Source organism: Dryobates pubescens, chromosome 6 (assembly GCF_014839835.1).
Source record: "Dryobates pubescens isolate bDryPub1 chromosome 6, bDryPub1.pri, whole genome shotgun sequence".
In the NCBI taxonomy this organism is placed as follows: domain Eukaryota; kingdom Metazoa; phylum Chordata; class Aves; order Piciformes; family Picidae; genus Dryobates; species Dryobates pubescens.
In genome coordinates, this window is record NC_071617.1 from 30,756,522 (window position 1) to 30,769,276 (window position 12,755).

Sequence of the window (12,755 nt, forward strand, 5' to 3'; positions counted from 1 at the left end):
CCAGCTCAAAGCTGGACCTGCCTCCAGTGAAGGCCAAGTAACTGTGATTGGTGAGTAAGCTCTCCCTGACCTTTTTCTCGACACTAGAACCTTTCATTGTACTTTTTCTCTATCCCACCAAAGAGGGCTAAGTGTGAGCAAGCAGTTGTGTGATGCTTTGTTGCTGGCTGGGTGGACTCAAAATACAATGGTCAGTTTTGGTGGCCAACATGAGGCAAGAAGGATTCAAGATAAGGGCAGTAATTTGGTCACAGGCAAAATATGGACTAGACTTCACAATGTTAGCCAAATGATCATCGGGATTTTAGTTCTTTTAACTGTGGTGGAGGAACAAGGGGAATGTGTATGAGTTGCCCATTTTATTTTGGTATTGTGATGATGTTATTTTGATGTGGAAAAGTCTTTTGTTGACGTGAAGTTTATAAATATAGTGATTAATGTGCTTTTAACGACAACTCAAAAATGTGATTCACAGAGGTGAGGGATAGAATGTGTTGAGTATGTGCCTCAGGGTGCTTGGTTCTGGGAAAAGGAGCAACTGGTGTGGCTCCTACAAGAAGCTTGAAGCTCCCCCTGCCCCAAGTTGGACCTACCTCTGGCCAAGGTTGATCTAATCAGCACCTCTGTGGTAACAGATTTGAAAGGAAAAACCTGTTGAGCAGTTCTGTTTCTTGTTGGAATCTTGTTGGAAATCTTTTGTGTCATAAAGTAGTGGGACATGGTAGAAACAAGCATGCAGGCAGAGGTCAGGAAGCGGGGAAGTACACTGGAGCAGCTACTCACATTCAGCCCATGGTGAGATGGCAAGCTGTCTCTGCAGGCCTTTCACATCAACAGTGGGGCAGGAACCCATCAGCTACCAATGGAGCAGGGAAATTGCTCCTGAAGGATACTGTGACTCTGAGGGAGGCCTGTGACAGAGTGTCACTAGGAGTACCATCACCCACAGAAGAGAGCCATGCTAGCAGGCAAAGCTGTGGAGGATTGTCACAGGGCAGGATTATTAGCTTTCCCTCTGAAGAAGGAGCAGCAGAAACAAGATGGAATGGACTGGGACTGACTGCAACCTTCATTTCCTGCTCCTCTGCAGGGGAGGAGGTACCAGAACTGGGCCCAAGAAGAAGGGACAGGTGGTTAGAATGTGTATTTAAGATCAGATTGTGTTTATCACCATCCTATTTTGATTCCATTAGTGAACTTGTGGTAGTTTTGTTTAAATTAAACTGTTTCTTCAAGAACCTGCCTTTCACCCATGACCATAACTGGTGAGTGAGCCCTCCTTGTCCTTTGTTTCCACCTTTGAGCTCTCTTCCCCATCACACCAGAGAGATGTAGGAGCAAGCAGCTGCATGGTGCTTTGCTGCCACCTGGTTGGGATCAAACCACAACACATGAATTTCTCACAACTAAGAAAGCCTGCAGCAAAGAGGAATAAGTTTACATGGCTTAGAAGATGATGCTGACACTAAAGCCAGCCTCTACACAAGACTTGGCTTATTTTATTTTCAGAGACAAGTATTAAACAAGACAGCCATCACCACTCAATCCAAACATACAAGCATTTGCATAATGTTCCCCCATCTATATCAGAGTTCCCAACCAAATACAGTCCTTGTGTTTTCTGCTAAAAGGAGAATTATTCTTGGTTATTGCTGAAATATAGGAAACAATACTAATATTTACCTGGAAGGCTGTGCATTTTGAAGACTGCATCATTTACAAAAAGCCTCACTCCTGGTCTCTCTATTCTGCCATGCTTCTGTACAGAAAAACTAACATTCTGTTCCTTCCAAATGGAAAAGTAACTTCAGACCCTCTCCCTGCCCAGTAGATCTCAACAGCATTTATGCCTCTTCTCTATGGTTTCTGTCAGTAATGGCCCATAATGCATTTAGGACAGCACCTCAAGCAAGAATGTATACTTCACCAAGTGGACTTGCCTTCAATGAAGTCCATGAGAAAACAAGGAAGAGGAACACAAAAGGTGAAGAGAAGATTAATCTCAATTCTCCTCTGAAAGGAACAAATGTTTCTGACAGCAGAAAGTTTGATCTGAGAGCACTGTAATTTAAGATGACAGGCCAGCTTAAATAGCAGCCCTTTCAACCAAACACAAAAAACCTGTACCAAAAAAACACAATAAATTGAATGAATGGAAAGAATTTGAATGCTGGAGATAGTGGAGAGTCTACCTTGCTACCAAACAAATCAGACCATGCAAATCCATGTTGCTTTTCCGCAGTGCTGAGTCACATCTGGATGGTGGACATGCCTCATTGACTACCACACCCTCAGAGCACTTCAGCACTTTCCTTTCTATGAGAACACTGCCTTAAAAAAAGAATCCTAGAGTGACACAATGCAAAATTATCTTCTGCTATGATGTACATATATTTAAGACTTTCACAAAGTTTTGACCAGAAATTGTGTATTATAGATTTTCCAAGTTACTAACCCTACATAAACCATTCTTACAGGATATGCTCTCCAAGGATGTGACCTTGACTTCATTCCTCACTCTCCTACCCCCTGTCCATCAAGAAAAGCATTGCATCCTTGCAGGCTTTGATTGTAAGTCTTCATCTTCTGAAATGCAGCAGTTAGACTTCTGCAAATTTCAGGGAATCAAGAAAAACATTTAGTTCATATATTCAATGTACAACATTTTCATTAAGTGCTTTCACATTCTGTTCTTAAGAACAGTTAGGTCACTTCATACCACAGAGGTGGTGCTTTCTGGATTTACACGCATCAATCTTGAAGCATTTCTCAGATCCTGTAGCTGCTTGGCTGGCTTTCCAACTCCTTCCTCAAATCTTTTTTCCACAACAGGAAGGACAGTTTCATACAGGAAGGATGCATTCTGCCTAATGAATGCTTTCTTCTCAGGGTCCTGTTCACAGCGTAAGCTATAATCCACATGCTGGACAGCCACCAGGATGATTTCCACGAGACTCTCCAAAAGAACCATATGCAGTTCAGGAAAGTAAAGCTTTAATGCTTCCTCCAAGAAGGCCATAGTCTGCTTAGTGAAAGCTACTACAGTGTAACTAAGGTTGACCCAGCAGTCATCACCTGTATATTGGTCAAAATTGCCCACACCGCAGCTCCTCATCTCCTCCCTGAGTTTCCCAAGTGCCTCTGGGGTCATTAGGTTCATCTTTCTCCACATCTCCTCAGAGTTGCGGTGCTTGGTGGCCTCGATGATGATATCCTTGTAGCTCTGTAAAGCACCTTTGATATCCTTTACCAGAAGGGCATGAATGATGAAGGTGAGATCCAGTCCAATCTCGCTAAGCTGCTTGCAGTGCTCTTTAGCTACCTTGCATATTAATAAAAAGCAAAAGGTGTTACTGTTACACAGGTCTCCTTTACACATTTACCAAATTTATCATTCTCAGAAAACATCAGGGAAGGGTAAGTCACACTTCACTAACTTCTCCAGCTTTAAGAATTTCCTCAGTAATAAGACATTAATAACTGAAAGAGAAACCCTGCCTGTCAAAATTACTGTGGACAGTTACATTATAAGCCCACACACACTTTTGCTGAAAGGAACCATATAATCATAAAGTTAGTCTTTCAAAACATTACTGAAATGTAGTCCAGAACAGGCTTGGAAAACAAACCAAAAGTTTTCTTAATATACTCATCATTCAGACGTGGCTTACTTATGTAAATTTTAGGACCTCCTACTGGTTAAAGGCAAACCAAAAACAAATGATTTTTGCAAAAAGCAGGAGTTTTCTTGCTGTGTGTTTTTAATCTCAGTGCTTTCCTTTGTTAAAACGAAAAAAGCCCAAACCAACCCCAAACAAATGCAGGAAACTTTCAGGAGACCCACTCAAGAGTCAACAACTACACTAGAAATAAGGAAATTTCCAAGCTTTGCAGCCTTTGTTTTGGCTATCACGTCACTCCAATCTTTTTGAGCCCTCTTACCTTGACACATTCTGCTGCGGTTGACAAGCTCTCTTTACTATCAAATACTTGCTTACTGAAGGCATCCACAAACATCTTCATGGAAGAGCGGGCCCAGACAACAAATGCCGAGTAGCAGCCATTGTTGCCGGCGAAGTCTGTCTCAAACTCTTTTGCTGTCTCTAGAAGGCTGGTGAAGAAGACGTGGCAGAGCTTGTGGATGTACAGCAGCGTGGCACCCTCAATACGCAGCTGTCGGATGGCTGTCTGCACCGCAGCTGCCCGGTTCTTCAGGAAGAGCTCACAGGCCTTGGTGGACTGACCCAAGCGAATGAGCTGGGACACGGCTCGGCGGGTGGCCCGTGGCCCTCCCCGCAGTGAGCGGTCTGGGGACAGCTCAAACACCAGCACATCTGTAAGCTGCCGTACCCTCTCATCCACCTTGGCCCGCAGCTCCTTCACGGGCTGGCTCACAGGCTTATCCCCCAGGTATTCGTTGAGTTTATCCAAGAGGTCCACTGCCCCCTCAAAGTCCCGCTGAGCAATGCAGACATCCAGGTCCTCAGGCAGCTCCTGGATCCACTCCAGTGAAAGGTCAACCACCTCTTCCTCAGTAGAAGGCTCTTCTTTTTCCTCATCCTCATCCTCCTCAAAGGGGTTGGTGGATTCAGGAGGTGTCGGGGCAGGCCGGGGTAAAGCCTCCTGTTCCAGGCGTCGCTTCTCACTGAGGGCCCGGTTGCGCTTAGTCTCCTCCAGCACCTCCAGCCACTCCTTCTTAATCTTGGCATTCTCGGCCTGGAAGATGCGGCTCTCAGGGAACATAAGCAGTTTGAACATGTCCTTCATGGGCGGGTTGTCCTTAACGTTGACCACAGCCAGCCCGTCGAGGGGGTAGAGTGCGTCGTAGCGGTAGGCGCCGCGGCGGTTGGGCAAGGCAGTGGCCACAAGCAGGCAGTCGTTCATAAGGAAGGCGTGCACCCGCTGGATCTGGGCCATGTGGTCGGCATCGTACTCCACCAGATCGCCGTTGTAGACCAGGTACTTGCCGGGGCTCTCAGGTAGAAGGTCGCGGCAGCCTTCCACTTTCTCCAGAAGGGTGGTAAGCGTGCGCTGCCGTCCCTCCTCGCTGGCTGCTGCCTCCTTGGCTGACAGCGGCAGGAACGGGTCGGCGGCGGCGGCGCGGCGGGCGCCCAGGGTGGGGTCGTCGCGGTCGGCCTGGAGAAGCAGGGCCTGAGTGACGGCCTCCATGATGCCCTTCTGCTCAGTGAGGATGTGGCTGAGCTGGTACATCTCGCTTTCCAAGTAGCTGATCTCCCGCGCCGTCTCAATGAATTGCCGGTAGTTCTGGTAGACATTGCGCTTCAGGCTCTGGGCCGTCTCCTCGCTCAGCGCCTGAATGCGCTGCCGGTGTTCCTGCAAGTCCCGGTCCCCGTCTGACTGCTGCGACAGCTGCTTCACATACTCTCCAGCCGCAAAGCCCCCCGACTCCAGCTGCCGCCGTAGCCGGCTCCCGCCGCCTTCGCCCACTGCTAGCGCCATCGCTACTACCTCCAGCCGCCCCACCGTCCCTACCGCCGTCTGCGCCGCGTTTCCGCGCCAACTGCGCAAGCGCGGGGACCTCACCGGAAAGCGAGTGCCCGGATCGACGGGAAGCGCCGGCCGCCGGTGGGGCGGGGCGCCCGCGGAACCCTCCACGCGCAAGCGCCGAAGGACGGGGGCAACGGAGCGTGCTCCGGCGCGCGCGCGGTGGCGAGGCGGCCCTGTCCTGTAGCGCAGTGCGCGTGCGCCGGCCGCGGAGGTTGCGGAGCGGGTGCGGAGCGGGATGGAGGCGCAGGAGGATTTCGCGCTGGCGCTGCAGCTCCAGGAGTTGTGGGAAGCGGAGGAAAAGGAGGCGGCCGCGGCGGCAGCAGCAACAGCAGTGGCGGCGTGTTCTGAAGTGTCGCCGGACCCCTCGCCCTACCGCCCGCTGTCGGTGGTGGACGAGGCCTGGGAGCTGCTGGACCCCAGCCCCGACGTGCATGGCCTCTTCGTGCAGTTCAACGAGATGCTGTTCTGGGGACGCCTGGCGGCTGTCGAGGTCTCATGGAGCCCACGCATGACCCTGTACGCACCGGGACCGGGTTGGGGCGTACTGGGCCGGCTGCCGGGGCAGCCCCGTGTCGGGCTCGGGCTGGCGGGCAGCAGCGAGCGGAAGGCGGCCGGTGAAGCTGGCTCCTGCCGAGCTGCGCAGCTGGGTGGTGGGCACTGGGCTCAGGTTTGAGACTCTGCCGTGCCTTTCAGCAGCGTACTGATGCTGTGCCAGAGCTGTCATACGGGGCGGTGCTCCGCCAAGTAAGCAGCAGCTCGTTATAGAGCTGTAGGTTTCGCGGAGGTGGAGGAAAAGCTGTCTTCAGTCACGATTCGCTGCTCGTAGCTGTGGCTTTCTGGCCACGGTATACCAGTGCCACAGCTTCTCTTCCAGATATTTGATCTAGTTTTGTAACACGGTTTTTACCCCAGGTTGGTCGCTGTTACTACCTTTTTTGTCTTTGATTTGTTGGCCTTGGTAGCCATAAATGGCTTTTCCTGTGATGCAGGCAAAACTGTAGAGATGCAGAATAAATAACTTGGTCTTAAACTGTGCATGTTGAAACTTAAAATAGCATATTTGTATTGCTGTCGTTTTTCTTGTTTGCAGTTTTTATGGCAGCTTGATGGCATGGCATCAGAGCAGATATGAAATAGTAGCACATTAACAAGCTTTAGAATAGACTAGGAAGGGGAATATACAGGAAATATGTGATTTAAAAAAACCACAAACAACCACATTTGAAGCATAGTCTGCAGTTCTGCAGCCGATCAGCTGATGCAAGTGATGTCTGCAGGAGTCCTGCCCCTTTTGTCCTCTGCTGATTGCACTACTCTGTACACTTGAAAATATTTGGATACTGGTGGAGGATTAACTCAGTAACAAAAATAAATTAAAAAATAAGTATTTTATTCTGTATTATTGGCACACAGAAATAATAACATGTGAAGGTTTAGTAAGGGTCAAAAGTTGGGAGAGGGTGCGAGGTGAAATTGCACCAACCAGCAGTTAAGTTGGTGCCAGCTGCAATGAATCTTCAACCTCTCTTAAATATTTTACTCCATCAGATGTTCTAATGAAAAAGAGTTTTCTTCCTTCTGAACAGGTTAGCTGATTTGGGTTTGCCCTTTTTTTCCTTCAGGAGCATGGAGTTTCAATTAAATGACTGCAACAGATCTAATAAATAGTTGTGCTTTTACTAATTGAATCACAGCTTATTCTAAGGAAATTGTGGACTTTATATTTGGGGTTGGATTTTATGTTGGTTGATTTTGTTTTGTTTAGTGATACTGAGTTTTTCAAGGACCTACCAGAAGTGCTTCTTCATGTTTTGAGTTACTTAATGTGTGTTGGTAGGGGACAGCATTTTAACTCCAGTTCTCAACTGATGTACCACAATTTCTTTGTGTCTATTTCAGCTGTGCTGGAGTGTGTCGGTATGAAGGAAGAGGTGGAATGTGTTCCATTCGTTTAAGTGAGCCACTCCTAAAGCTGAGACCAAGGAAGGATCTCATTGAGGTATTTAAAGCTTGCTCATAAATCTGTCCATAAAGTGTATTGTTCCTTCTCCCCACTCCATACAAACATTTTACATTTCATAGTGTGATTCTTATATACAGTGGTGGCTTTATTCATAGAATTATCCAGGCCAGAAAGGATCTCTGAGATCATCAAGCCCAACCATTTCACCCACTCCACCAAGTCTGTCACTGCACTGTGTTCTCAAGCACCAGATCTGCATGGCTTTTAAACACATCCAGGGATGGCAATTCAACCACCTCCCAGAGCAGCCTGCTCCAGTGCCTGACAACCCTTTCCATGAAAATTTTTTTCCTAATGCCTAGTCTAAACCTCCCCTGGCACAGTCTGAGGCCATTCCCTCTTGTTCTGTCATTAGTTACTTGTTAGACTAGTACCTACCTCTCTGCAACCTCCTTTCAGGTAATTGTAGAGAGCAATAAGGTCTCCCCTCAGCCTCCTTTTTTGTAGACTAAATAGCCCCAGTTCCCTCAGCTGCTTCTCATAAGACTTGTTCTTCAGGCCCTTCACCAGTTTAGTAGCCCTTCTCTGTACCTGCTCCAGTGCCTCAGTGTTCTTCCTGTACTGCAGTGCTCAAAACTGAACACAGTACTCGAGGTGTTGCCTCACCAACAGAGTACAGAGGGACAGTCACTTCCCTGGTCCTGCTGGCTACACTATTTCTAATACAGGCCAGGATGCCACTTGGGCACACTGTCAGTCAGTATCCCCAGGTCCTTTTCTGCCACATAGCTCTCTAGCCATTCCTCCCCAAGTTTGTAGCATTGCATGGGGTTGTTGTAGCCCAGGTGCAGTACATGGCGTTTGGCCTTGTTGAAGGTCATAGAGTTGACCTCAGCCCATCAGTCCAACCTATCCAGGTCTCTCTGTAGAGCTTCCCTACCCTCAAGCAGATCAACACTCCCACCTAATTTCATGTCATCTGCAAACTTACTGAGGGCACATTTGATCCTCTTATCTAAGTCATTGATAAAGAAATTGAACATGACTGTTTCCAATGCTGAGCCTTGGAGAACACCACTTTTGACTGGCCACCAGGTTGATTTGACTCCATGGACCACTATTCTTTGGGCCTGGCCAGCCAGCCGGTGCTTTACCCAGCAGAGTGTGTGCCCATCTAAACCATGAGCAGCCAGTTTTTTGAGAATGCCATCAAAGGCCTTATGAAAGTGCAGGTAAACAACATCCACAGCCTTTCCCTCATCCAATAGTCAGTCATCTTGTCATAGAAGGAAACCAGGTTCTTCAGGCAGGACCTGCCCGTCATAAACCCATGCTGACTGGGCTGCTGCTTTGAGTTGGCACAGTGTTCAGATCTGCTTAATGAACAGACATGCTGTAGTTTCAACTATGTCACAAGTGGGTTTTTTGGGTTGTAGAGGGGATGAAAGCTTTAAAGGTAGGACTTAAGTTTGAGGATTGATTTCTTCTTTTTAGGATGTCGTTAATTGTGCTAATATTTTGCATCATGTTTTAGTGTTGTGGGAGTAGAGATAATTTGATGTGACAGGTAAATACGATGTTGTTATGCTCCAGTCTGAACATGTGAAAGTAAAATCAGTCCTAAGATAAATTTTGAAACTATACATAATAGCTTTCATTACATAGCTAATGATTTGCATCCTTACAGACACTACTGCATGAAATGATCCATGCCCTGCTTTTTGTTACTAATAACGACAAAGATCGTGAATCTCATGGACCGGAGTTCTGCAAACACATGCGTCGCATTAATCGCTTGACGGGAGCCAATGTCACAGTAAGCATAATCCATTTAACCTAATCTAATAGATGTTTCCTCTTGACTTGGTTTTTCAGTATGCCTGGTGTGGTATAAATAATACACTTGTTCTTGTTAGACACTCCAGAGTTGGTACACATACAGACTGGCATCCAGGTGTATGCCAGTTCCGTAGTTATGTTGTTAGGGATGATAATAGGAATGGATCGAGGAAGATGTGGTGAGTTGTTACTCCGATAACTTTGAAGGGTACCAGCTCTAAGTATTTTTCTTTAAAACAGAGATTTAAACTTGACAGAACCTAATGATACCAGAGACAGAATAGCTCCATGTTCAGAATAATATCTGGGGAAGGTGAGTAGTCCTTTTTAGTTAAGATTTACATCGGTAGAGGTTAATGGGTTGCTGATGTTTAAAAACAATGTGTCAGAGAAGAGCAATTAAGATAATAGCTGGCGGGAGACTACAGTACTGATACTGTTTACAATGCATTCTAAGCAGCATGTAATTTAGGTGAAATTGTGGATAGATTTTCACATGGATTTTATTCCCATTCAAACAAGATAGCCAGGAAATAGTCCTGTACATCCTATCTTTTTTCTTTAGAGCTTTGTTTTAATTGTAGCTAAATGCTGACCAAATTTTACCTGGTATTTCTAACTGGTAATAATATAAACAAAAATTGCAGCAGTTATAGAAGGAATGAAATGGTTTATATATTTATTCAAACATTGTGGAGCTGGTCATATAAAACTGGGAACTTTCTGAATGACTTTATTTTGTAAAAACCTAGATCTATCATAGTTTTCACGATGAGGTGGATTCCTACCGTCAGCACTGGTGGCGATGCAACGGCCCCTGTCAAAATAGAAAGCCTTACTTTGGATATGTGAAACGCTCCATGAATAGAGCACCCTCTGCACGAGACTTCTGGTGGGTCGAGCATCAACAGACATGCGGGGGGACATTCACAAAAGTGAAGGAGCCAGAGAACTTCAAGAAATCCAAAGAGAAAACTCAGCCCACGAAACTTCTAGATTCTGAGTCCACTAACAAAGGTATATAAAATATTTTTCTTACCCAAACAATTCCTACTACACTACATGAGCCTTGTTTAGGTATTACTGTCAAATAGCAAAGAAGAGCACCCATTTTATTTCTGCATTTCTAGGCTCTCTCTAAATTCCATTATGAAAATTTTAGCTTGCACTGTTTTTAAGCAGCAGGGGGTTTGGGTGAAGCCAGGCAGAGAGGGACTTGGGGGTACTGGTCAATGGTACGCTGAGCATAAGCCTGCAGTGTGCCCAGGCAGGCCAATGGCATCCTGGCCTGCATCAGGAATAGTGTGGCCAGCAGGAGCAGGGAGGTCATTCTGCCCTTGTACACTGCACTGGTTAGGCCGCACCTTGAGTACTGTGTCCAGTTCTGGGCCCCTCAGTTTAGGAAGGATGTTGACTTGCTGGAAGGTGTCCAGAGAAGGGCAACAAAGTTGGTGAGGGGTTTGGAACACAAGCCCTATGAGGAGAGGCTGAGGGAGCTGGGGTTGCTTAGCCTGGAGAAGAGGGGACTCGGGGGTGACCTTATTGCTCTCTGCAACTACCTGAAGGGAGGTTGTAGACAGGTGGAGGTTGGTCTCGTCTCCCAGGCAACCAGCACCAGAGCAAGAGGACACAGTCTCAAGCTGCACCAGGTGAGGTTTAGGCTGGAGGCTAGGAAGAAATTCTACACAGAGAGAGTGATTGCCCATTGGATTGGGCTGCCCAGGGAGGTGGTGGAGTCACCATCACTGGAGGTGTTTAGGAGGAGACTTGATAGGGTGCTTGGTTGCATGGCTTAGTTGATTAGGTGGTGTTGGATGATGGGTTGGATGCGATGATCTTGAAGGTCTCTTCCAACCTGGTCTGGTTTATTCTATTCTATTCCATTCTAAATACTAAGGCCATGATTGATATATGAAAAAATGAGTAACTTTTCTTAGTTCAACTTTGTCTTTATTTTGCAGGCAAGTCACAAACGTGTCTGACGCCCTTCAGTGGAAAGGGATATCGGCTTGGAGAAGGAGATAGTGGACTCTCAGGGAAAAGCACAAATTCCAGCATTAGTGTCAGAACCAGTCAAACACCTGCTGCAGAGCATCGTTCAGTAGGGACAGTACCAATCCCTAAAAATGAGATAAAATTTGAAAGATCACCCCGAAGTGGCACTTTCTTTCCACTTTATGCTGATGATGCCAGTAAGAAAATCAACCTAGCTTCAAAGCGTGAGTTCCCAAAACTTTCTGTCGCTAGTACAAAAGCTTACAGGAATGTTGGTGGATCACCTGTCAAAATTGCTCGTGTTATGGAAGAAAGATCAAACCAAGATTCTGTAAATGGCAGGAGAGTCACACTGCCACCAGAACAAATTTGTCTTCAGCGTACAACAACGGGTCAGGTTGCAGCCGAGAAGAAAAGCTCTGAACGTACTAACACGCCACACCAGTGGCCAAAGATGGAAGACAAAATGGCCTTTGAAAACTATTTCGTTAAAAAAGGGAGTACTGATGTCTCTTTAAGTGTAAATTCACCTATGAAAACCAGTGCTGAATCCACAGTGTCCTCAGCGAATTGCAGCACTGCTGCAAGGCAGGATAAAAAAGTCCGTTGTCCTGTTTGCCAGGCTGAGGTTTTGGAGCCTAAAATAAATGAACATCTGGACTCTTGTCTTGCATAAAACTTCTCAGAAAGCTGTCTCATAAACAAGGGCTCAAAACATTGCTTTAAAACTACTTTGCTCAGGGTTTACTTAGCCATGTGCCTGTTCTGAACTGGAATTTGAACTAGTCAGCATGCTGAACCACAAGTTCTGTGGAGCTGCACATCAGCACTGACAAGGAAGCAAGCAAACTTGTGTTTTGATGGGTGGATGTTTGCGTCAGCGTTCTCGTTGCAGAATCTGGGTGCCATAAGAGCAGGTGGATGCTTCCCAAACTGCATGTTTCTAAGGCAGTTTTAAAAATCAGGACATTTTAAATCCTGCTAATTCATCTTTCTTCTTAAGACCCTGTTGTGCTGTTTAAATTTTAACGAGTGTTTCGCCATTCTTAGCGTTAACTACCTCTAACAGGTAAGGATTATGCCTTTCACTGTAATGTAACTAAACTAGATGGCATGTATTTTAGACTAGTAAACATTTGGTATAAGCCACAATTACACTTTTAATGGGCCTTCTTTTGAAGAGAGAGCTGAAAGTGAGAATTTCAGATACGGTCTTGTCTCAAAGATGGTAGAGACAACAGTCCTCAAAAACACACAGCAATGTCCTTTTAAATGTAATGGGTGGATTGTAGCAGGAAAAGAAAGTCAAGCAGGGCAGTGAAGGTGCTGGGAAATGAAGCACCAAGTTACTTGGCTTAGACAAGGAGAAGGCCCTACACTGAAGGGCTTAATTAAAAAGAAATCATTTTGAGGAACAAGGATGTAAGTTAGAAGTTAACTGTTAAAAGTT

The 12,755-nt window shown here is 46.3% G+C and overlaps 2 protein-coding genes across 2 annotated transcripts; one reads left to right on the forward strand and one right to left on the reverse strand.

The window, feature by feature from the left end:
• Positions 1 to 1,343: 1,343 nt before the first annotated feature.
• EXOC8 (exocyst complex component 8) lies at positions 1,344 to 5,545 on the reverse strand. The gene is made up of 2 exons (XM_009901184.2): positions 3,943 to 5,545; positions 1,344 to 3,322 (listed from the first exon to the last, which is right to left on the reverse strand). The coding sequence occupies exons 1-2, from the start codon at positions 5,458 to 5,460 to the stop codon at positions 2,714 to 2,716; spliced, it is 2,127 nt and encodes a 708-aa protein (XP_009899486.2). The 5' UTR covers positions 5,461 to 5,545; the 3' UTR covers positions 1,344 to 2,713.
• Positions 5,546 to 5,743: 198 nt separating this feature from the next.
• Positions 5,744 to 12,174, forward strand: SPRTN (SprT-like N-terminal domain). The gene is made up of 5 exons (XM_054162255.1): positions 5,744 to 6,024; positions 7,408 to 7,507; positions 9,159 to 9,287; positions 10,063 to 10,327; positions 11,272 to 12,174. The coding sequence occupies exons 1-5, from the start codon at positions 5,744 to 5,746 to the stop codon at positions 11,979 to 11,981; spliced, it is 1,485 nt and encodes a 494-aa protein (XP_054018230.1). The 3' UTR covers positions 11,982 to 12,174.
• The last annotated feature ends 581 nt before the right edge of the window (positions 12,175 to 12,755 follow it).

What these genes read in the sequence shown, in the direction of transcription:
- EXOC8 (XM_009901184.2), bottom strand. Translation starts at nt 5,460, where the DNA reads ATGGCGCTAGCAGTGGGCGAAGGCGGCGGGAGCCGGCTACGGCGGCAG. An exon ending in CCGCAGCAGAATGTGTCAAG is followed by an intron (nt 3,323 to 3,942) that starts GTAAGAGGGCTC and finishes TTAATATGCAAG; the next exon opens with GTAGCTAAAGAGCACTGCAA.
- SPRTN (XM_054162255.1), top strand. Translation starts at nt 5,744, where the DNA reads ATGGAGGCGCAGGAGGATTTCGCGCTGGCGCTGCAGCTCCAGGAGTTG. An exon ending in TGGAGCCCACGCATGACCCT is followed by an intron (nt 6,025 to 7,407) that starts GTACGCACCGGG and finishes TGTCTATTTCAG; the next exon opens with CTGTGCTGGAGTGTGTCGGT. An exon ending in CAAGGAAGGATCTCATTGAG is followed by an intron (nt 7,508 to 9,158) that starts GTATTTAAAGCT and finishes GCATCCTTACAG; the next exon opens with ACACTACTGCATGAAATGAT.